A 24,909-nucleotide genomic window follows, 5' to 3' on the forward strand; every position below is an offset into this window, starting at 1 on the left:
AAATGCAGTAGTGTCGAGGTAAGCTTTCTGATGAAAAGTGAGAAGAGGATTTTGAATGACGCAGAGACGCTGCGTTCGGCCTTTTATAAGGTAGGAGGGACACCCTTCCCAGACATGGCTGGTGTAGCGTAATAAAGGCTTCTCACTAATACGCTGGGGACGCTGGGGATCTCATAAGTGAAACACCGAAACGAATACCTGAAAGAGAAAATTCATGCCCCTTGGGTGCTGCCATAGAGTTACATTAGAAGTGCCCATCCAAGAAGGCACAAGTTCATTGGCCAGAGATAAAATGACCTCAAATCACATTTTATCTTCAGTAGCTTTGATTGGACTGATCATGTCAGCATCATACTTTCAAAATCTTAGCTAGCAGTCATCATCATGAATGAAGTCGACAATCTACCGGCAAATCCTTTTTAATCCTTGTCATATACAGAGAAATAATGTAGATAAATTATAGATAAAACGTATCGGTTCTCATCGGCCATTGGATATAAACATTACACAACAAATTGGAAATCGCAAATTCAACAATGAGTGGTTTGGAAGGAATCAGTGGCAAACTGCAAACATTGCAAAGCAATCACTAGCCTGCAATTCAGTGGAGTGGGTGTGTGGTCTCAATTCTGGGTTTAAGGGTCTCTTTTACAAGTTTAAAATGATAAACATTCAACATTGGCCATACTGTCAATATAGTCTGATTTCTGCCACGCTCAAAACAACCGTTAACTCGGAACTGGGAAATCTGACTTCAATGACTTCAAGACAACTGGGAACTCTGGGGAAAAAATTAGCTCCGATTGGGACAATACGTTCTGAATGGTCATCTAACTCAAAATTGTAAGTTGGGAACTTGGGCCTCTTTCTAGAGCTACGACCTGAAGATCACTGACGTCATCATGATTCAACCTTGTTTTTTTTCCAGAGTTCCCATTTGTCTTGAAAGCACCATAAATCCAAAGAATGGCCAATGAAGGACTGCTGCTCCACCTTCCTAATCAAGTGAGCACAGCACAACAAGGTGAGTCCAAAAATGTATTGTACGCTGCTGCATAAATTATGTAATACTCAACGTCAACAAAACTAAGGAGATGATTGTGGACTTCAGGAAACAGCAGAGGGAACACCCCCCCATCCACATCGATGGAACAGTAGTGGAGAGGGTAGCAAGTTTTAAGTTCCTCGGCATACACATCACAGACAAACTGAATTGGTCCACTCACACAGACAGCATCGTGAGGAAGGCGCAGCAGCGCCTCTTCAACCTCAGGAGGCTGAAGAAATTTGGCTTGTCACCAAAAGCACTCACAAACTTCTACAGATGCACAATCGAGAGCACCCTGGCGGGCTGTATCACCGCCTGGTATGGCAACTGCACCGCCCTCAACCGTAAGGCTCTCCAGAGGGTAGTGAGGTCTGCACAACGCATCACCGGGGGAAAACTACCTGCCCTCCAGGACACCTACACCACCCGATGCTACAGGAAGGCCATAAAGATCATCAAGGACATCAACCACCCGAGCCACTGCCTGTTCACCCCGCTGTCATCCAGAAGGCGAGGTCAGTACAGGTGCATCAAAGCTGGGACCGAGAGACTGAAAAACAGCTTCTATCTCAAGGCCATCAGACTGTTAAACAGCCACCACTAACATTGAGTGGCTACTGCCAACACACTGTCAATGACACTGACTCTACTCCAGCCACTTTAATAATGGGAATTGATGGGAAATGATGTAAATATATCACTAGCCACTTTAAACAATGCTACCTTATATAATGTTACTTACCCTACATTATTCATCTCATATGCATACGTAGATACTGTACTCTATATCATCGACTGCATCCTTATGTAATACATGTATCACTAGCCACTTTAACTATGCCACTTGGTTTACATACTCATCTCATATGTATATACTGTACTCAATATCATCTACTGTATCTTGCCTATGCTGCTCTGTACCATCACTCATTCATATATCCTTATGTACATATTCTTTATCCCCTTACACTGTGTATAAGACAGTAGTTTTTTTGGAATTGTTAGTTAGATTACTTGTTCGTTATTACTGCATTGTCGGAACTAGAAGCACAAGCATTTCGCTACACTCGCATTAACATCTGCTAACCATGTGTATGTGACAAATAAAATTTGATTTGATTTGATTTGATTTGTAATATGCCAGGGAGATATGTATGCTGTGGCTAAGAAATGAATACTAAGTGTATGTTGTGTAGTAAGCTGTTAGTAGCCCATGTGCCTCAACCTAATAATTTTGTCTATTTTCCCCTCTTAATTTCACCTACTTTCTGACTTAGTGGTGCACATGTAGCCTATAACCAGTTTTAGAGAAATGTAATCATCGAATATTGTAAGAGCTTTCATTAGCTGCAAATATGACCCCTTTATTTATCAAAAGTTTCTGACTTGGTGTACAGGGAGAACACTAAGAATGGCCCATGTTCTGAATTCTGTCGCTGTACATTTCAAAAGTGCTAAACAAATAGTTATATTGACTACATTTGTCCTAGTCTTAATCAAACTACTGGATTGCCTCTTATTTGCTTGTCGTCCCATTATGCCATAGTTTGTACAGCTCAATTGTCAGTAGAAACCACATTTGTTTAAGCAAGTCAGCCATATCAGCTATGTTTTTTTTAAAGGCAGTAAATGAGGCTGAATTGACTGTTTTGCTGCCAAACAAGGCTCCGCTGATAGCCAGGTGTAACAGTGTTAAGTTGTTGGGACTGCTGTTGGGACAGCTTTATGTAGGCCCTAACAGTTTGTGGGCACAGTTTGTCACCGTTATAGTGCAATTAATATATTGTGGCTTTGCTGGCATGGATCCCCAACATTTTTGGTTGTTTGCCCCACCAAGATTTACATGCTCAAATCGCCACGGAGTACATCACACCACCACCTTTGACCATCCGAATGAAACGGGTGCAATAAAACCAAGACTACGGGCTCGCTCTCGTGCCTTGCGCCTGGAGCAGTGACTGCGCCGTGAACGTGCATGGAACCGGTGGGCTCGCGGAGGAGCTGTACCTCACACATATGTGAAGCTAGCCACAATAGTGGAATTTGAGGTTCGCCCTCAAAATAAAAGTCACCAATTGAAAGGGATTTAAAACGGACACAAATAGAGTAAGTGGAAATGCCATATTTTGACTAGATAATGCTAAACAGGGTCGGAATACTGTTATATAAATTCAACAAAAAAACAATAATTTGTTAATTTGACACCAGAAATGTAAAAATCTGTTGTAATTGCACTGTGGATGTATTACACTCCAGAATTGCATTGGGGAATACTTAAATGCACTGCACAGCCTAACTAACCTATGGATGTTGCACCCATGAAATGGAGTATCAACCTACTCAATGACACTAAAATAACCAACAGACTGACTGGAATTGTGTTCTGTGAGTGTCATTGAGTTGGCTATGCAACATCCATAGGCTAGGCTATACCTAAGCAATAAGGCCTGAGGAGGTGTGGTATATGGCCAATATACCACGGCTAAGGGCTGTTCTTGTTGCGGAGTGCCTGGACACAGCCAGGTTCTTGAATGAATCAGGTCTCTGCATATAAATACTTAGGGATATGTTTGGATGATAAACAGTCTTTTAAAATGCATATTCACAAACTTTGTAAACAGCTAAAAATCAAGCTAGGCTTCCTCTATAGAAACAGGACATGTTTGTCCCCTACAAATAGAAGACAAATTGTGCAAGCTACTTTTATGTCTGTTATAGATTATGGGGATATTACCTAGAACAACACGCTCTAGTGTTTGTCTATAAAGCAGTTCTGAATAAACTACCGTGTTATTTATCATCACTCATCAATATTAGAATTAGAATTGCTAAAACCGGGTCTCAAGCATGGATTACACTTGAGGGCCATGTGATTTCCACAGAGTTGGGTATGGCTGCCTTTTCCTGTTACACTCCTTGCCTATGGAATAGCCTGCAGACTAAACGTAAACTTGAGACTCTTGTCCCCCTTGCCCATTTAAAATGTTTATTGGAGGATTTGTATTTTTGTACTGCTTGTAACTGTTTCGGGTAATGCAAGTTCTTGTGCTGTTAGGGGAATAACCTGTGTGTAAATGTAATAATCTGCTGTTGTATTTTTTTTGTATTATCTGTGATAGTTTTGTTTAGTTTCTTAATCATTGCACCTAAACTGTATGTGTAAACATGTACACGCAGGGCCCAGCTGTAAAAGAGACCTCGGTCTTAGTCTGTGTTCCTTGTTGAAATAAAGGTCTAATAATAATACACCCAATGGACTGACTGGAAAGGTGATCCCTGCAATAAAAGCTAAGACGCTAATATGTGTGTAAACTCACAGTTGTGCTATGTGAGTGTCACTGAGTAGGCTGATACACCATTTCATGGGTGCAACAACCATAGGTTAGGCTGTTCAGTGCATATACTGTAAGTGTGCCCACAATACAATTCTAAAGTCTAAAACATCCACTGTGCGATTTCAACAGATTTTTACTTGTATTGTGTCAAATGAACTAATTATTGTATTTAGTTGAATTTATGTAACATTCCGACGTTGTTTAGCATTACGCAGTCCAAATATGGCATGATTCCACTATTCGTATCGGTTTGAATCACTTTCAAAAGTGGACTTTTATTTTTAAGGCAAATCGCTAATCCTTATCGTAGCTAGCGTCACACAGGTGTGTGTGCCTCACAGTGATTGTCTTGCTGCTGCAACTTGACAGCTACTCCTCCGGAGGCGGTCACTCTAAACAAGTAAGTTATCTACCTTCTGAAGACATTTAGCTTCGACAATTGCGTGTGATGAAAATGGCAATATGATATTCTTACTGACATTTTAGTTGTGACTTTGTTTTTACTTTATTTCTTGCGCGAGTATTCACCACTTACATTTGGTGGGTGAGCTGTTTTGAGTCATTCGCAGGCTAGCTAGCGTTAGCCAAACCATTAGCATGGCTAGCTAGTTCTTCATACCTCCTCATTGGCTAGCACAGATAGCCAGCAGGCACGTCCTGTTGCCCAGTATGTGTGCTTTCACAAATGACGCTAACGTTATGTTGTGACTCCTGATTTTACATTCACGTTGCATGATATTTTAAGTGTTAAACTGTCATTTTCGCTAATACATCAAAATGTAACGTCGCTAGCTTGCAACCTCACAATTGTGGCATGCTTTTATACGAAGTACTTGCTGGCTTAATTGCTAGTTTATTAGTTTTGAGAGGCTAGCTAGTTATCTAACTTAGTATAGACGCTAACGTTAGCTTTAGCTCCTATTGATGGTGTCTTATTCCCGGGGGCGTTTGTTTAGGTCCCCACGCTTGCTCAAAACGTTGACATGCATCGCTTAATAAGGTACGGGTGTGGAAACACAAGGAACGTAGATAGTTATCTTTTAAAATCTACGAGAAATCACAAAAGGTTATTTAAATTACTACACCTTTTATAGGGTTAGTGTTCCCACACGGCCATATCTTCATGTTACTACAGCCCTTGTTTACAGGAGACCGAGCTGACCACCTGTGTTATCTATATGTGTCGAATACTCATACTAACCGTACTTTTGTGACCTAAATTGAGGATATAGTTAGTATGCCGAAAGTTCCCGGATGTCGTACTACATTCGCCAAAATACAAAGTATACAAGCAGTGGACACGATTTCTGTGCTTTTAGGGCCCATAATGCAATTCTTCAGAAAATTGGCGTGGCTTCACATCGTTTTCAGATTTGAAGAAATTCAGGAAAATATGCAGCCCAAGTTCAACGACAGTGAATAGTAATTCATTGCTTTATCTAATTATGAGAAATGTTAAGAAAATGTTTTGCAATGTAATGACTTTTAAAACAAGTTACCTTACGCATTATGTTGGCTGACAATTTCTTAGCTACGCTCTCCTTACCACCCGTGTAGTAACTTAAACTCACCCCATTCCGTACAAATGTGCTCAACCGTAACATTCAAATGAGGCTACAAAGAAAACTAATGGGACTGAGTTGACTTCAAAATCGGGAGTGTGAACTAGGTTTCTATTCAAGCGTTGATTGACATGGTAATGGCTCTATAGTATTGGAGAAAAGTTGAAAAAACGGACCCTCCATTACATCTAGACGTGTCATGTCGTAACGTACAGCACACATAAAGCAACTACTTCTCTCATCCTTTAAAAACAAGAAATGGACAGTAAGGGGGGGATACCTAGTCATTTTTGCGTCATCATTGCATGCGATCATCATTCTCAAAGCCTCTGTTTACTTCTATGATCACTTTAGCACAGCCTTAAAAACCCGATTCAAAATTGACACAAACCTACAAATAGGTATGTAATGACACATTATATAAACACTTTATAGTGTTTTATTTACATTTTAGAGGCGATAAAGTGATAAGTTGGACAGATCGAGTGAAAAAAAGCACATTTCCCACACGACATCTCACCTATTTACTATCACGCATTAGTTTCGTTTCCTCACCCGCCATTTTTAAAAAGACCCGACGGGGTTCATTGCCTGCTTGAATTATGCAGTAACGGGCAGTGTTTAGGTCATGTAATTGATTCTGTTGGAAAGGGGAGAAATTGTGCTTTACAATGGTATTGACGTTACAGTTGATCTGGAAGTATTACGTTTTTGTGTCGCTAAAATAATGGCAATTGTACGGACCAAGGCGATGTACGTGTTTACGTTATATCATTACGTACCGGTATGTTAGCCAGCTACCTAACGTTACTTGGCCACTGATACATCAAACTGGCCAGTATATTAGCTATATGCTCTCTAACTACCCAACTTTTATTGACTTGATTATTCCCGTCATTCTTAGTTGAACTAAGTGGTTTAGTCTTGCGTTCTCAATGGACATTCAGGTGTGTTCGTAAATTCACACGGGTTATCTACTTTGATTTCAGAGCACTCTCGTCTGAGAGTAGGTGTGCCAGAGCACAGAATAACTGATGTATTTATGAACACTCAACACCACTTGCATATGGCCGGTGTCTGTAAAACGGTGGCAAAAAAACATAATTAAATTGTTGCCAGCAGCACAGTTACGGTCACCAACACTCTGGATAACATGAAAACAGCCTAACCAGCTCTGCTATGGTGAGTAAAATTGTCAGTGAGGTGTTCTCTCATTTGTGTCTGGAAGTAACGTAAACCCACGTAAACTCGTACATCGCCTTGGTCCGTACAATTGCCCTTATTTTAGCGCCCCAAAACGTAATACTTCCAGATCAACTGTAATGTCAATACCATTGTAATGCACAATTTCTCCCCTTTCCAACAGAATCAATTATATGACCTAAACGCTGCTATAATGTGTCATTACATACCTATTTGAAGGTTTGTGTCAAATTTGAATCAGGTTTTCTTAACGATAGTTAGCCAGTTGGCTTGTGACTGCCTGGCAGTGTGCGCTCTGAATGCTCCGAGAGCGAAACGGTCTGAATTTACAAACAAACAATCTGAAAATGCTCTGAATTTATGAACATCAAGAGCGCACTCTGGCACTCCAGATTGAATTTAATAACACACCTGAAGTCGTAAAATGTCTAGCTAGTAATTTGCCATGCTAGCAGAGTTTGCATGGCAACAGCATTAACTTCCGGTAGACAAGTGAAGCGCAAGTACGCTCAACTGAAAGGATACCGTTAATTTAGAGTATACTAAAATAAACTAATAGTATGTAGTATATGCGCATTAAGTATGTAGTATACAGTATGTTAGTATGGGTATTCAAACAGAACTTATATCTTGCTCAGAACACCTGTGTGTAACATTAAGCATATCTGGGGAGGAAGAGTACACACAGAATATGGATCTGTGTAAATCTGGCACAGTAGCTAGCTAAGTGTATTTTTGTATTTGTAAGGTTCTATCTCGCCAATATGAAAGATAAGGGGCATATGTTTCGAAAACCGTATTGCAAGCAATGATTGCTGTTCCTGAATGTTGAAACTCAGAATCGGAATTGTAGTTTACATGCAACCGTGGGTGAAACTAACAGCCGAAAACCTCTACTGAGATACTCAGAAAACCTCCACACCTATACTTAGCTTAGTTTCATTGAAACTTCTAGACATTGATGGTAACTTTCGACATTGTCCATCTGTCGTTTGGTAGCTAGCTCATGGGAGGAGAGTTGTCATACACAGCTGAGAATGCACTATAACCTGCAGAAACAGTCTGTAGTGTAGGCATGTCATTTTAAGATGACATTTATGAGATCATTCAATCTGAAGATATACAGCACCTACGCTGGCCTAGTTTTTTAGACCTGAGTTGAACTCGGGTCTGGTAACATATACCCACCTTGCAAGTAATTTGCCACCCTGTGCCTATGGTTGCTTGGCGACACTTTTCCCACATCCGAGCCTATATCCGTCAACGGTAGACGGTCCTGATTAGGATGTCATTGTTTTCATCACAGAGCAGTGCTCATGAAATAATTAATTCTATCCAAACCAAACATGGACTCCATGCTGTTCTTGCTTTGCACGCACACCGTTTTGTGTTTTACACCAGTTTGCCCTAGCTAATCAGCCTCGCAATATGGGCAGTGTGACGTGTATGCGCGCAGACATTGACATCCATGTTTGTTTTTTATTTAGAGGGGGCAATCCAATTGTTAGCTTCTAACAATTGGATTGAGTTATTTCTTGTGCACTGCTCGCCGACGCAAACGAGGACCTCCTAATCAGAACAGTCTACAGATTACGTACATACCTTCCAATGTGGAACACATGGTGCTAAACAGGTAGTCATTTGCCTCATCCTTAACTAGAACTCTTCTCAAATGTTATGAGCTAAGACAGAATGTTACTGTATAAGAACTGTACTTACTGTTGTTAACTGTATACATGAGGACGGCAAGCTCTATAGAGCTACCTCAGCACCCTGACTGTATCAGGTAGTGCAGTGCATACAACCTTATTTCACAAGTCTTAGTGACCTTATACCAGAAGAACAAATACAGTAGTGGAGTTGTTTATTCTACTGAACATGAGACATTTAGCTACTGTAGGTTCACACTTTGGCAGCACCTGATGTGTTTGCATTTTAAAGGGGTACTTCGGGATTTTGGCAATGATGCCCTTTATCTACTTCACCCAGAGTCAGATTAACTCATCGATACTGTTTTTATGTATCTGCATCCAGTATAAACAAAGTTGGAGGTAGTTTTGCAAGCCAATGCTAACTAGCATTAGCACAATGACTTGACATCTATGGTATCTACTAGCATGCTAGTTAGCAGTTGCGTTAATGAAATGAGTTCGTCTGACTCTGGGGAAGTAGAAAAAGGGCTTTATTGCCAACATCTTGAAGTACCCCTTTAAATGTTAACCACAGTTGCAAAGTGCCTCTCTCACACACACAGGCAGACAACTCAAGTTTAGGCTTAAATGACATCACTTGGGTCAAGGGTTATAGTATAAAGTCATGAGCCAAGACTGAACAATGTTGTGCAAACCAGCTGAAAAGTTATTATTAGGGAGGTCTCAACATTATGTGGCTTAATCTACAACTAGAAATGGTACGCTAATATTCGGCTATTTTAAGTACATGGGCCTAGCAGCAGTAGTTTGCTATTCTTTGGAAGCAAAAACGCTGCTTGGAGAAAAGCTACATGCAGTGCTCAAATGCTTACTCACTCTGTCTACCCTCTTCCTTTCCTTCTGAGGTTTCTGTTTCTCACCCTGTTTTCTAGCTAGAAGATGCACTCTTAGTCAACTGGTGTCAGGCAGGCCATGCAGAAGTGACAGACCTGTGTGTTCCCCACTTCACTGCAACTTATTTCCCAGAGGCAGGAAAGTTGCTGTCACTAGTTGCTGTAACCAAGCAGCAAGCCTCGCTCTCCACAGGAACTCAGGATGATGTCATAGCCCCGGGCTGTAGGGCTTTAGACAGACTTTACCCATTCTTAGATCAAGCTGATCCTAACTGTTATAGGTCTGTTTCTATTTTGCCCTGTTTATCAAAAGTGTTGGAAGAAATGGTCAATAATCAACTGACTGGCTTTCTTGATGTCTATAGTATTCTCTTGGGAATGCAATCTGGTTTCCGCTCATGTTATGGATGTCACTTCAACCTTAAAGGTCCTCAATGATGTCACCATTGCCCTTGAGTCTAAGCAATATTGTGCTGCTATTTTTATTGACTTGGCCAAAGCTTTTGATATTGTAGACCATTCCATTCTTGTGGGCCGACTAAGGAGTATTGGGGTCTTTGGCCTGGTTTGCTAACTACCTCTCTCAAAGAGTGCATTGTATAAATTCAGAACATCTGCTGTCTCAGCTACTGCCTATCACCAAGGGAGTACCCCAAGGCTCGATCCTAGGCCCCACATGCTTCTCAATTTACATCAACAACATAGCTCAGGCAGCAGGAAGCTCTCCTCCATTTATACACATACATGTTATTCAATCATTGCACCCACACTGCTCGCGCGCGCAACGAGCGTCTGCGTTGCCTAGCTCTAAAATAGAAGTCAGTTCTATTTTAGTGCAAGTGCATGTCCTGCCTCTCCCATCTCCTCATTGGTTTATAGAAGCAGATACTCATGAACTGAGTTCGGTCGGTCGTCGTGGTAATACTATAAAAGTTAGATGCCAATTGCCATATAACATCCAAAGAAGAAAAAGCCTGGAAAGAGATTACTAGAAACCATTTGGTTGATCTTTTTATGTGTGGATTAATTGTCAGAGTAGAGGACCTTGTGCATTTCAGCTAAAATAACAACTCAACATTTATATCCCAGGAAAAATTAGCTAGCAACAGCAAGCTAGCTAAATAGGACAAATTAGCTAGCTAAATTACCACAAATGTTTAATGCTTTTTGACCTGTCCCCAAATTAATATAATTGGTTCAGAGTTTTCAATATTTCATCCTTCGTGATCTCGTTTGGTGTGGGGGGGGGGGCAAAATCAATTTGTGCACGATGGTGTCCGGTTTGGGTATGGTATTAGTGTCCAATACGCTTTCTCTACCCTTAACCATGTTCTGAACACCTCCAAAACAAAGGTCATGGTTTGGTTAGAAGAATGCCCCTCTTCCCACAGGTGTTATTACTACCCTGAGGGTTTAGAGCTTGAGGTAGTCACCTTGTACAAGTACTTGAGAGTATGGCTAGACGGTGCACTGTCCTTCTCTTATCAAAGCTGCAGGGTAAATCTAAACTTGGTTTCCGCTATCGTAATCGCTCCTCTTTCACCCCACCCCAGCTGCCAAACTAACCCTGATTCAGATGATCATCCAACCCATTCTAGATTACGGAGACATCATTTATAGATCGGCAGGTAAGGGTGCTCTCGAGCGGCTAGATGTTCTTTACCATTCTGACATCAGATTTGCCAGCAATGCTCCTTATAGGACACATCACTGCACTCTACTCCACTGTACTCTACTACTCTACTCCTCTGTAAAATGGTCATCTCTGTATACCCGTCACAAGACCCACTGGTCGATGCTTATTTATAAAATCCTCTTAGGCCTCACTCCCTCATATCTAAGATATCTTCTGCTGCCCTCATCCTCCACATACAACACCCGTTCTGCCAGTCACATTCTGATAAAGATCCCCAAAGCACACGCATCCCTGGGTCACTCCACTTTTCAGTTCGCTGCAGCTAGCGACTGGAACGAGCTGCAACAAACACTCAAACTGGATAGTTTTATCTCAATCTCTTCGTTTAAAGACCCAATCATGGACACTTACTGACAGTTGTAGCTGCTTTGTGTGATGTATTGTTGTCTCTATCTTGTTGCCCTTTGTGCTGTTGTCTGTGCCCAATAATGTTTCTACCATGTTTTGTCCTGCTACCATGTTCTCATGTTGTGTTGCCTTGCTATATTGTTGTTTTAAGTCTCTCTTTATGTAGTGTTGTGATGAGTGTTTTGTCCTATATTTTTTAACCTATTTTTAATCCCAGGCCCCTGTCCCCGCAAGAGGCCTTTTGGTATGCTGTCATTGTAAATAAGAATATGTTTTTAACTGACTTGCCTAGTTAAATAAATACATAAATAAATAAATATATATATATATATATATATATCTCACAACTGGATAGGGATGCAAGGCCAATGAAAAGTTGTTGCCCCACCTAAAAGGATTTAGACTTGCCTTGAATAACCTAGATGGATCAGCTCAATTGTTTTAGACGGAAGCCTAATAAAACCACCCATGGGCCAAATTCGGCCCGCTGGCCGCCAGTTAGGGAACTCTTGGGTATGGTTTTATTTTGCTCTGACTGAGTGAAATGTTTAGGCTAGATGACTAATCTTTGTATAATTTGTCCCTGTACTTGCAACAATGGCTGCCTAGCTCTATTAGTCATGTGCATTTGAAGCGTGGGCTATCATTGGATGATCTAACTTACCTAATGATCAACACCTTAGCCTAAATGGGTGTAACCGATGAACGTTTTGGGTTTAGAGCTTCTTGTCTTATTGGGGCAGTACAAGGAGGCAGTTTCACCTGTAAGGCAGAAACTAAAGGGAAACCTCTGCCCACACAACCAGTTAGACTAGTTAAATGGCTCAAGTGTTGTCTTATGTGGTAAGGTCTATTGATGTCAATTGTTTTCACCACTCCCCAATGTAAGTATAGGTCTAAACTGTAGTGAACGATGTAAGACGGGTAGTTGGCCTACTGTAGCAAAGGCCTGGATTTGACCCTCTAGATAGCTTGTACTGTGTGTGCAGTAATGAATGTGTGAGTGAACTTGTGAAGCTGTTAGTTCAGGTAACCACATACAGACAAGTTTGAAACTAGGCCTACAGAGGAGGCCAGCTGTCTAAAGGCGAGCCTAATATCACCAGGGCACTACGCAGACTTTCTTTACAGGGAGCACGTGTGTACCTAAGTAGAAACATTTGGGTCCACAATGAAAGATAGTTGAGCTAATAAAGCTAGAACAGATCAATTTTCTAGGCGCACTGGTGCTCCTAAATTAACATTCCATATCGCGCAGAAAAATATTAAGGTGTGTAGACAGGATTGCACTTACAATCCTGTCTTTTTAAAAATTGAGTTGTCCTAACCTGTCACACTGCTGTAACAGTTGAGCACTGAATACCTACAGCATTTTGATATAGGTTAGGCCTCATCAAATCTTTTTTAAATCTCGGTACTTTAATTGCGTATAACTGGGAACATTCATCCTTTTACCCCTCTGCAGTTTTTAATGGATGTAATTGAATGAGTGTGATGGGAGCACATGACTCTGCAGCCACAGTTGTGTGTGTGTGTGTGTGTGTGCTCGCTCTTTCACCAGTAAGGGTTAAGGACCCAATCGCTTCACATAGGCTAGCTTATTCCACATGTTACACTTGGTTTGGCCTAGGTGGCTACTGGCTAGCAAACTTGTTAGCAAACAAGCAACCAAGTGGCTTCACTCTACCAGGCTAATAACAACTCCTGGCTGTCGCTGCGTCTGCTGAATTTCAAGGTAAATATGTCTTCAGAGTAAGGTCTTTGTATTAGAACAGCACTGCTTTTCACTCAACAGGCACCATAACAGGTCTTTGAGTTGAAAAACCAGCAAGGCCATGACTACAGTGTGAGACCACAGCTTGTAGTCTTGATAAGCTTCGCATGTGATGTAATTTTTTTTATACATTAGGCTGTGTAAGGTTTCGGTTCAGCATTTCTCTAAAAGCCTATTCCTGCCTGGTCTTTGGAATTACTGTAAAGCAAGTTACAGACTTGAAATATCTTTTTACTCCGTCAGTGCACTCTCTCTCGGCAACGTATTCCGATCATAACTCTTGTGGGCGATACCACTGATGCTCAGCCACAACATTGGTCACCCAAAAAACCAGGTTTGATTTGATCTTGTCAAGATGTGAGTGTCAGGATAAACAACAAGGCTATCACAAGCTATGTTTATCCTACAGCTCTTGTAAGAGCAGAAAAAAACTATGCAGTCCTCAAACAGGAGTCATCATCCTCTACATCTTCAAAACAAAGTGAAGAGCCAAGGCCTGTTTTTGTTAAACTGATAACTCACTGAAGTAAGCCTTTGAGGTCAAACGTTAGACCTAAGTGTAATTTGACTGCTGAATCGACAATATCTATTTCAGATATAGGGCTTTGAGGGACGGAAATGTCAGGCTTGGGTACTCTGTCAGCTTAGGCAGGATGCCCTCCACTCCAGTTTTAAATTAGGCCTTTCCCTAGGTGACTGGTGATTTGTGGGATGACCCGTTCACATTTAATATGATTCAGTGAGTCTCTCGTTTGATCTTTATTTCTAGCATCTTGGTTACTCCTGTAAGGTAATAATTGGAAATTAATTTGATAATGCTTCTTCACTAGATACTGTCATGATGTGACAAACTGAAGGTTACTCCCTTCTTAAATGCGTAATGTTAGACCTATGTAGGCTAGGCCTGGGCTATACGCTTTCTATACCATAATTACAATCCAACTGTACTGAAATGCATGTGTTGTGTTTCATTCAGGGCTGCAGCAGCAGGAGGCTGAGCAGAAGGGCACTGTGAGGCGAAGCAGCGGACAGAGTGGCAGAGCGCTGGCCCCTGGGGCTCCTGGCTAACCATGGACGACACCTCCTCTCTGGGCAAAGTGAGCGGCTCCACTGAATCCGTGGCCACCGTCACCAGCGAGGAGTTTGTGCTGGTGCAGCCGTCCGCCGGAGGATCCCCCTCGGGCTCAGAGGGCAAGCCCAGACTCAAGGTGGGCCTCCGCCACGACACTCACACACTTATCTATTCATTTGATCAGTCACACAGACAAAACATGGACACACACACACATAATTATAACAAAATGATTACTTCTATTGATTATTCCTATATAATTAATTCTACTAGAAAGCAATTGTCTCTTCTGAAAGCCAGGCTAGTTCACACACTATTTTTTATTTAATTGTTATTTAACTAGGCAAGTCAGTTAAGAACAAATTCTTATCTACAATGCCGGCCTACCAAAAGGCCTCCTGCGGGGACGGGTGCCTGGGATGGAAATAAATACAATATAAATATAGGACCAAACACACATCACAACAAGAGAGACAACACTACATAAAGTGAGACCTAATACAACAACATAGCAAGGCAGCACATGACAACACTGCATGGTAGCAACACAAAACATGGTACAAACATTATTGGGCACAGTCAACTGCAGAAACGTCAAGAAGGTTGAGAAAACAATACATCACACAAAGCAGCCACAACTCTCAGTAAGAGTGTCCATTATTGAGTCTTTGAATGAAGAGATTGAGATAAAACTGTCCAGTTTGAGTCTTTGTTGCAGCTCGTTCCAGTTGCTAGCTGCAGCGTATTGAAAAGAGGAGCGACCCAGGGATGTTTGCTTTGGGGACCTTTAACAGAATGTGACTGGCAGAATGGGTGTTGAGGATGAGGGCTGCAGTAGATATCTCAGATAGGAGGCAGTGAGGCCTAAGGGTTTTTTATTAATAAGCATCAACCAGTGGGTCTTGCGATGGGTATACAGAGATGACCAGTTTACAGAGGAGTATACAGTGCAGTGATGTCCTAATAAGGAGCATAGGTGCCAAATCTGATGGCCGAATGGTAAAGAACATCTAGTCGCTCGAGAGCACCCTTACCTACTGATCTATAAATGATGTCTCCGTAATCTGGAATGGGTAGGATGGACATCTGAATCAGGGTTAGTTTGGCAGCTGGGGTGAAAGAGGAATGATTACGATAGAGGAAACCAAGTCTAGATTTAACTTTAGCCTGCAGCTTTGATATGTGCTGAGAGAAGGACAGTGCACCGTCTAACCATACTCCCAAGTACTTGTATGAGGTGACTACCTCAAGCTCTAAACCCTCAGGGGTAGTAATAACACCTGTTGGAAGAGGGGCATTCTTCTTACCAAACCACATGACCTTTGTTTTGGAGGTGTTCAGAACATGGTTAAGGGTAGAGAAAGCTCATTTGACACTAAGAAAGCATTGTTGTAGAGCATTTAGCACAACATCCAGAGAGGGGCCAGCTGAGTATAAGACTGTATCATCTGCATATAAATGGATGAGAGAGCTTCCAACTGCCTGAGCTATGTTGTTGTAAGTTGAGGATAGTGTAGGGCCTAGGATTGAGCCTTGGGGTATTTCCTTGGTGACGGGCAGTGTCTGAGACGGCAGATTACACTACACAGGGTTTCACCTCTCAATTCCTTCCTTTCCTCAGATGTCCTGCAATGGGAACGAACAGCTGGAGAGAGCCATGGAGGAGGTGCTGGATGACTACGTGGTGAAAGAGGAGATTAGTGGAGGAGCAGTAGCAGAGGAGAGAACAGAGGCTTTTCAGGAGTCATTGACCTCCATCGCCCCCGGTCCACAGACACGACCCCAGGGCTTTACGCTGGACCCAACACCTGCAGGTACTGTCGGCACTACACCTCTCACCCCTTAGGGCAATGAATCAGTCTGTGATCTATGGAAAAGTTAACGCATGAGCATCTCAATGTACAGAATCAGACATGCCATATCAAAATATCTATATAGATTGTTTAATTTAAAAAAAAATATGTCTCACATACACTGCTCAAAAAAATAAAGGGAACAATTAAACAACACAATGTAACTCCAAGTCAATCACACTTCTGTGAAATCAAACTGTCCACTTAGGAAGCAACACTGATTGACAATAAATTTCACATGCTGTTGTGCAAATGGAATAGACAACAGGTGGAAATTAGAGGCAATTAGCAAGACACCCCCAATAAAGGAGTGGTTCTGCAGGTGGTGACCACAGACCACTTCTCAGTTCCTATGCTTCCTGGCTGATGTTTTGGTCACTTTTGAATGCTGGGGTGCTTTCACTCTAGTGGTAGCATGAGAAGGAGTCTACAACCCACACAAGTGGCTCAGGTAGTGCAGCTCATCCAGGATGGCACATCAATGCGAGCTGTGGCAAGAAGGTTTGCTGTGTTTGTCAGCGTAGTGTCCAGAGCATGGAGGCGCAACTTGTTTTGTACATAATGTTGCTTCTACCGTCTCTTATGACCGAAAAGAGTTTCTGAACATCAGAACTGCGATTACTCACCTCAAATTGGGCAAAGTTTTTCTTTAATGATTCGGATGGGAAGGATATACTCCAAACACCCGAACAGGCCCTCATCCCCGTCATTCGCTGGAGAAGGAAACTGAGATTTTGCAGAAAGAGATCAGGGTGCCTTGTGATTATCAGGCGACGAGTGGCTAATCTGCCTTTGCCCTCCGTACTGCTATCTGACGTTCAATCGCTGGAAAATAAATGGGACAAACTGAAACCACGTACATCCTACCAACGGGACATTTAGAAACTGTAATATCTTATGTTTCAGTGAGTCGTGGCTGAACGACGACATTAATAACATACAGCTGGCGAGTTATACACTATCGGCAGGATAGAACAGCAGCCTCTGGTAAGACATGGGCGGGGGCCTATGCATATTTGTAAACAACTGGTGTACGATATCTAAGCAGGTCTCGAGGTCTTGCTCACTTGAGGTAGTGTGGTCTACAGCTTATCATGAGATACTCTATCTACCTAGAGTTTTCATCTGTATTTTCTGTAGCTGTCTATAAACCACCACAGACCGGTGCTGGCACTAAAACCGCACACTAAATGAGCTGTATGCTCATCCAGAGGCGTCGCTCCTAGCGGCCGAGGCTTTAATGCAGGGTAACTTAAATCAGTTTTACCTTATTTATTGTCAGCATGTTAGGAAAATAACTCTAGACCACCTTTACTCCACACACAGAGATGCGTACAAAGCTCTCCCTCGCCCTCCATTTGGTAAATCGGACCAAAATTCTATCCTTTACAAGCTAAAATTAAAGCAGGAAGCACCACAGACACGCTCTTTAAGAAAGTAGTCAGATGAAGCAGATGCTAAACTACAGGACTGTTTTGCTATCACAGAATGGAACATGTTCCGGGGATTCTTCCGATGGCATTGAGGAGTACATCACATCAGTCACTGGCTTCATTAATAAGTGCATTGATGACGTCGTCTCCACTGTGACTGTACGTACATACCCCAACCAGAAGCCAGTGACTTTCGTTCATCTGCGCTGAACGAAAGGGTCGAGCTGCCGCTTTCAAGGAGCGGGACTCTAACCCGCAAGCTTATAAAAAATCTTGCTATGCCCTCCGATGAACCATCAAACAGGCAAAGCATCAATACAGGACTAAGATCGAAACGTACTAGACACTACATCCAGTCCAATCCTGTACTCCCTGTTCACTCATGACTGCGCGACTCCAACACCATCATTAAATTTGCCGATGGCACAACATTGGTAGGCCTGATCACCGACGAAGAAGAGACAGCCTATGGGGAGGAGGTCGAGACCTGGCTGTGTGGTGCAAGGACAACAACCTCTCCCTCAACTTGATCAAGACAAAGGAGATGATTGTGGACTACAGGAAAAGGAGTACCGAGCACACCCCCATTCTCATTGACGGGGCTGTAGTGGAGCAGGTTGAGAGCTTCAAGTTCCATGGCATCCACATCACCAACAAACTAACATGGTCCAAGCACACCAAGACAGTTGTGATTAGGGCACGACAAAACCTATTCCCCCTCAGTAGACTGAAAAGATTAGTTAAGGGTCCTCAGATCCTCAAAAGGTTCTACAGCTGCACCATCGAGAGCATCCTGAAGGGGTGCATCACTGCCTGGTATGGCAACTGCTCGGCCTCTACCGCAAGGCACTACAGAGGGTAGTGCGTACGGCCCAGTACATCACCGGGGCCAAGCTTCCTGCCAGGACCTTCTATACCAGGTGGTGTCAGAGGAAGGCCCTAAAAATTGTCAAGGACTCCAGCCACACTAGTCATAGACTGTTCTCTCCGCTACTTTGAATAATCCTAAATATAAAGTATATTTTGATTTGTTTCACACTTATTTGGCTACTACATGATTCCATATGTGTTATTTCATAGTTGTGTTGTCTTCACTACTATTCCACAATGTAGAAAATAAGTAAAAGGGAAAAACCTTGAATGAGTAGTTCAGTCCAAATTTTGACTGGTACTGTATAGGCTTTTGCTGGCTGCTCTGGTGACCTCAATGTTAAATAACATTTTATCATAGCTACATGATTTGAAGAATAGTTTCACATGCTTTATGTGCAGTAGGTAAAATCAGTAGAAAAGATACACAATGTCATCTTATCATCAATTGTTACTGAGTAGTATCATTGTGTACTGTACTGGCCATACAGACAAGTAGAGGTCAATGTGCACTGGGACTGTGTCACAGGGCTGGCTAACCAAAACACAGCCCATCTACAGCAACAGGCTACAAAATACAGTTGCATTGTTATAAGATGCATGTCGTGTATCTATTTGAGAACAAATTCTCTTCTTCAGTCCAACCTGGTGGTGTGCAAGTCAGCAGTGCACTTCCAGGTGCTGCTGTTCTGTCCTCATTGTTTCACATCCTGTTGTTGAGTGAGAAAGCACAGGTTAGACATGACTTCCTCTTTCCACAAGTGGCTTCCTCAGCTACAGAGGACTAGCATTGTGGTTTGTCCTCTGTACAAAAGTACTTTGTTTTAGTTTTCACTGTTATTTTGTTACATTAACATTTTACATACATGGTACTTTTAAACACAGTATGACATAACAGAAATATAGTTTTTTGATATACACATTAAACATTATATTAGATGTGACAGATTGGGGGAGGAGTGGCCATATATGTAAAATCAAATTTCATTGCGTTCAATCTCTAAATATTTAGTGTTCCCAAGAAATTTGAGCTCCTGGTTGTAGATGTGTTCTGGTTTATAGACGCATTTATTTGTTGCTGGGATTTACTGCCCCCCTGCTGCCATGGCAGGTGCTATATCTGAGTGTTTTAAAGCCTTTTCTGTCCTCGGAGTTTGTCATTTTAGGGGATTTGAATCTGGATTAGTTAACCCTGCCCACAGATCAATTTAACCTCTTAAATGTAGATTTACGTGTAAATAGACCTACCCAACAGTAACTGGTATTCATGTGTAATTACATGATTCTGACATGCCAAAACTTGGTTTATTTGGAAAGAAGACCTCTGGTAGATTGAGTAAATTATCAGAAGATGGATAGGAGTTAGTTCACAAGATCAAGCACACACAAAATAACCTTTTTCTGTTTTGAAAGTCATCTTTCATTGACCAGATATATGTGAATTATTGATGACAAGAGCTGGAAATGCATCAAATGGCTTCCACAACATGTGAACAATATCAGGAAAAAAAATGGAATTGATAGACCTAACAACTAGAAATGGGCAGATGTTCTAGTAAGTGGTGTCAGGTGTGGTCACGGGATGTTGCCAAGTGTCCCTAAACCTCTCCAAAGTGGTATGTCTGTAAATTAGGTAATTTCAGTGCTATTACATATTTTCAATCCCTAAATGCTATTTGTTAAGTTTAAAAACACAATTTCTACCATATCAACCTTACTAAAACATTGTGGTGGTGTTATGGGGTAGGTGGTTAGAGCATTGGGCCTGTAACCAAAAGGTTACTAGATTGAATCCCGAGCTGACAAGGTAAACATCTGTCGTTCTGCCCCTGAATAAATAAGAATTTGTTCTTAACCCCCATGCCTAGTTAAATAAAGGTAAAATAAAAAAATCCAGGGTACATTCAAGTGTCGTTTCAACCTCTCCAAAGTGTCAGAATGTGGTAATTGCACTGTTTTTGCACACTGGATGTGCCTGAAAGATATTGTTCACTAAATAAATACATTTCTACAACACCAACTTCTCTCAAAACATTGTGGCGGTGTCTGGGGACATGCAGGGGATATCCATGTGTTTTTTCAACCTCCAAGGTGCCTGGACATTTAGCCTAGGCATATCCAATGTATTGGTCCCCTGTTTACAAAAAACATATAAAAGCAACATTTGATATATATATATATATATATATATATACTAACTACCGTTCAAAAGTTTGGGGGGCACTTAGAAATGTCCTTGTTACAATAACATCAAAGTACAGTGTAGACATTGTTAATGTTGTAAATGACTAGTTGCTGGAAATATCAGATTTAAAAAAATGGAATATCTACATAGGTGTACAGAGGCCCATTATCAGCAACCATCACTCCTGTGTTCCAATGGCACGTTGTGTTAGCTAATCCAAGTTTATCATTTTAAAAGGCAAATTGATCATTAGAAAATACTTTTGCAATCATGTTAGCACAGCTGAAAACGGTTGTACTGATTAAAGAAGCAATAAAACTGGCCTTTAGACTAGTTGAGTGTCTGGGTTGTGGGTTCGATCACAGGCTCAAAATGGCCAGAAACTTAGGTATTTCTTCTGAAACTCGTCAGTCTATTCTTGATCTGAGAAATGAAGGCTATTCCATGAGAAAAATTGCCAAGAAACTGAAGATCCCATACAACGCTTAACAGAACAGCGCAAACTGGCTCTAACCAGAATAGAAAGAGGAGTGGGAGGCCCCGGTGCACAACTGAGCAAGAGGACAAGTACATTAGTGTCTAGTTTGAGAACCAGGCGCCTCACAAGTCCTCAACTGGCAGCTTCATTTAAATAGTACCCACAAAACGTCAGTCTCAACGTCATCAGTGAAGAGGCAATTCCTTCTAGGCAGAGTTCCTCTGTCCAGTGTCTGTTTTCTTTTGCCCATCTAAATCTTTTTTTATTTTTATTGGCAAGTCTGAGATTTGACTTTTTCTTTAACTCTGCCTAGAAGTCCAGAATCCCGGAGTCGCCTCTTCACTGTAGTAGACTTTGAGACTGGTGTTTTGCACTATACTTCTGATCAATTTGACGTTCTTTTAATGGACAAGAAATGTGCTTTTCTATTAAAAACAAGGACATTTCTAAGTCACCCCAAAAAGTGTGCATGCATGCGTGTATGCTTGTGTGCATGCATACAAAAATGGCTTATCAAACACAAATTTGGTTTCACAGTTGTCCTTCACTAAAAAAGGTGCAAAAATAGAAACAAGCGGAACTATTTATCAAATGGTGTTGGTTTTTACATCCCAGGTGTAGATTATTTAGATTTCACTTTCACCTCAGCTTGTGCATCTTTGAAGCAGTTCCTCTCTGCCAGGAAACAAAAAGCAAACGGACATTTTAGACACAAGATCTGCCATTCACCCCCCCCCTCCCCATGTTTTGTGCAGTGCTTGCAGTTCTACCTTCTGTCTTTTGGCATATGTGTTGGATAGTGGCACTCGCCTTGAGTGGGGGGTCTTGTGATTGGTGTGAGGTTGCTTTGGGCCTCCAATTCAGCCATTTCCAATACCAGCTGCTCTTGGAAGGCCAACTGGAAGAGAGGGGTTTGACCTTTTTGCTTTGTCCATCTGCTTGTGGAGAATGAAAACCAGATTTACTGTAGCAATGTCCACAGTGGTAAAAGTCTTATACCACTTCCTGATCTTGTGGAGGCTACCACCAGGTCCTATCTCAAGCATCAGATAGGTCGATACCCACCATGCTGGCATTGTAGTCCTTCACAGAAACAGGAATTGGGCCTTTCTTCCTTTTTCACCCTCCTTGAGACATGGTTGTTATTGAATGCCTCATGATGTGTGGTGAGAATGGTTACTTCCTTGGTGTCCCTACACGTTGTGTAAAATAAACATTTTGACTCTCTGGGCTTGTGGTCAATAACGGTAGGTTACAGGCAGACAAATAAACATGCTCATGAGCTGTGGAGTCCTGGCTTTTGGTGTGTATCAACGTATTCCGTGTTTATTTTGTTTATGCTTCAGAACGCTAACCGGAATGTAGGTAGCAGCTGTCTTGAAATGAGGTCATTGGCTCGGCCTGCCCTTATACATTCGTATGCCCATATATGCTAGTAAATCACACTAAAGATTTTAAGGCACAGATCAATAGCCAAGATACTAAACTTTCTGCAGAGACACTGCTTTTGCAGATAACCTGGTATGAGAATGGTAGCCCCTATTTTATTCAATTCAATCTAATAGGGTCCCAAAATATGGGGACACTACATTTAAGAGTATATGCATTGATTTTAATCTGACTCGATTTAAATCAAAACCCACGTGGCGAAATGTGAAAAACCCTGTTAACTCATCATTGATTGGATTTTAATTCTTAATAATAACCCCCATAAATGTTTGTCTAGTGAAGTATTTGCATTTGATCTCAGTGGTTCGTTCTCCTCGAGGGTTTTTACTAGAGGTCGACCGATTATGATTTTTCAATGCCGATACCGATTATTGGAGGACCAAAAAAATGCCGATACCGATTTACTTGGCCGATTTTATTATTTTTTTTATACGTATTTGTAATAATGACAATTACAACAATACTGAGTGAACACTTATTTTAACTTAATATAATGCATGAATAAAATCAATTTAGCCTCAAATAAATAATGAAACATGTTCAATTTGGTTTAAATAATGCAAAAACAAAGTGTTGGAGAAGAAAGTAAAAGTGCAATATGTGCCATGTAAGAAAGCTAACATTCAAGTTCCTTGCTCAGAACATGAGAACATATGAAAGCTGGTGGTTCCTTTTTAACAGGAGTCTTCAATATTCCCAGAACTTTTAGGTTGTAGTTATTGGAATTATAGGACTATTTCTCTCTATACCATTTGTATTTCATTAACCTTTAACTATTGGATGTTCTTATAGGCACTTTAGTATTGCCAGTGTAACAGTACAGCTTCTGTCCCTCTCCTTGCTCCTCCCTGGGCTCGAACCAGGAACACAATGACAACAGCCACCCTCGAAGCAGCGTTACCCATGCAGAGCAAGGGGAACAACTACTCCAAGTCTCAGAGCGAGTGACGTTTGAAACGCTATTAGCGCGCACCCCGCTAACTAGCTAGCCATTTCACATCGGCTACACCAGCCAAATCTCGGGAGTTGATAGGCTTGAAGTCATAAACCGCTGCTGGCAAACGCATGAAAGTGCTGTTTGTAGGAATGCTTACGAGCCTGCTGCTGCCTACCACCTCTGTCAGACTGCTCTATCAAATCATAGACTTAGTTATAACATAATAACACACAGAAATACGAGCCTTAGGTCATTAATATGGCCAAATCCGGAAACCATCATCTCGAAAACAAGACGTTTATTCTTTCAGTGAAATACGGAACCGTAATTGAGATGTGACAATTTCACCTTGTTAATATTGCCTGCTAACCTGGATTTCTTTTAGCTAAATATGCAGGTTTAAAAATATATATTTCTGTGTATTGATTTTAACCCACTGTTCCTAGGCCGTCATTGAAAATAAGAATGTGTTCTTAACTGACTTGCCTAGTTAAATAAAGATTACATAAAGGTGTAAAAAAAAGAAATCTGCCAAATCAGTGTCCAAAAATACCGATTTCCGATGGCTATGAAAACTTGACCTCTAGTTTTTACATGACATGTGATTTAGCTTCTGTCTCCTGTATTCATTACCCTAGAAAAAATAATCCTCTCTGTTTATTCCTCTGGCAGATAACATACCCCTTTTAAACAATTCAGTCCATGATAGATCTAACCCTTGGTTTTCTTCTGAGTAATCTGAGTTTATTCAGATGAGAAATAAGGCCTGGGCCAAAGCAAGGTTAACTGACTCTAGTGGACTTGCAATATTAGACAATTGAGAAACAGATATCTCTATTTAAGAAAGCTAAATCAATTTACTTTTTAAGCTCCATCTTTTGTCATCCTTCTAAATTTTGGAAAACAGTAAACGCACTGTACAACGAACTGTACAAGTTCCTCTTCTCTGCCTAATCAAGTAATGTCTGACTCTGGTGTCATAACTGAGAAGAATGGGATAAGTTATGCTTTTAATCATCATTTCATCTTGGCAGGCTTTTTATTTGAGTAAAACAGTGGTTTAATTGATCCTGGTCAGTCAATCAACTGCTTTTGTCAGCCTCTAGCTGACTCGATGGTTA

At 41.4% G+C, this 24,909-nt stretch overlaps 1 protein-coding gene across 2 annotated transcripts in view; it reads left to right on the forward strand.

Annotated features, from left to right (window-relative positions):
- The first annotated feature begins 4,654 nt into the window (after positions 1-4,654).
- Positions 4,655-24,909, forward strand: part of LOC112250681 (RAB GTPase activating protein 1-like) — a 160,674-nt gene continuing 140,419 nt past the window's right edge. For both annotated transcript variants that reach the window (XM_024421026.2, XM_024421027.2), the window contains exons 1-3: positions 4,655-4,783; positions 14,488-14,719; positions 16,205-16,397. In XM_024421026.2, the coding sequence (XP_024276794.1) occupies positions 14,582-14,719; positions 16,205-16,397 (331 nt within the window). In that variant the 5' untranslated portion in view covers positions 4,655-4,783; positions 14,488-14,581. The remainder of the gene's footprint in view (positions 4,784-14,487; positions 14,720-16,204; positions 16,398-24,909) is intronic.

Source organism: Oncorhynchus tshawytscha, linkage group LG05, assembly GCF_018296145.1.
Source record: "Oncorhynchus tshawytscha isolate Ot180627B linkage group LG05, Otsh_v2.0, whole genome shotgun sequence".
Taxonomy (NCBI): domain Eukaryota; kingdom Metazoa; phylum Chordata; class Actinopteri; order Salmoniformes; family Salmonidae; genus Oncorhynchus; species Oncorhynchus tshawytscha.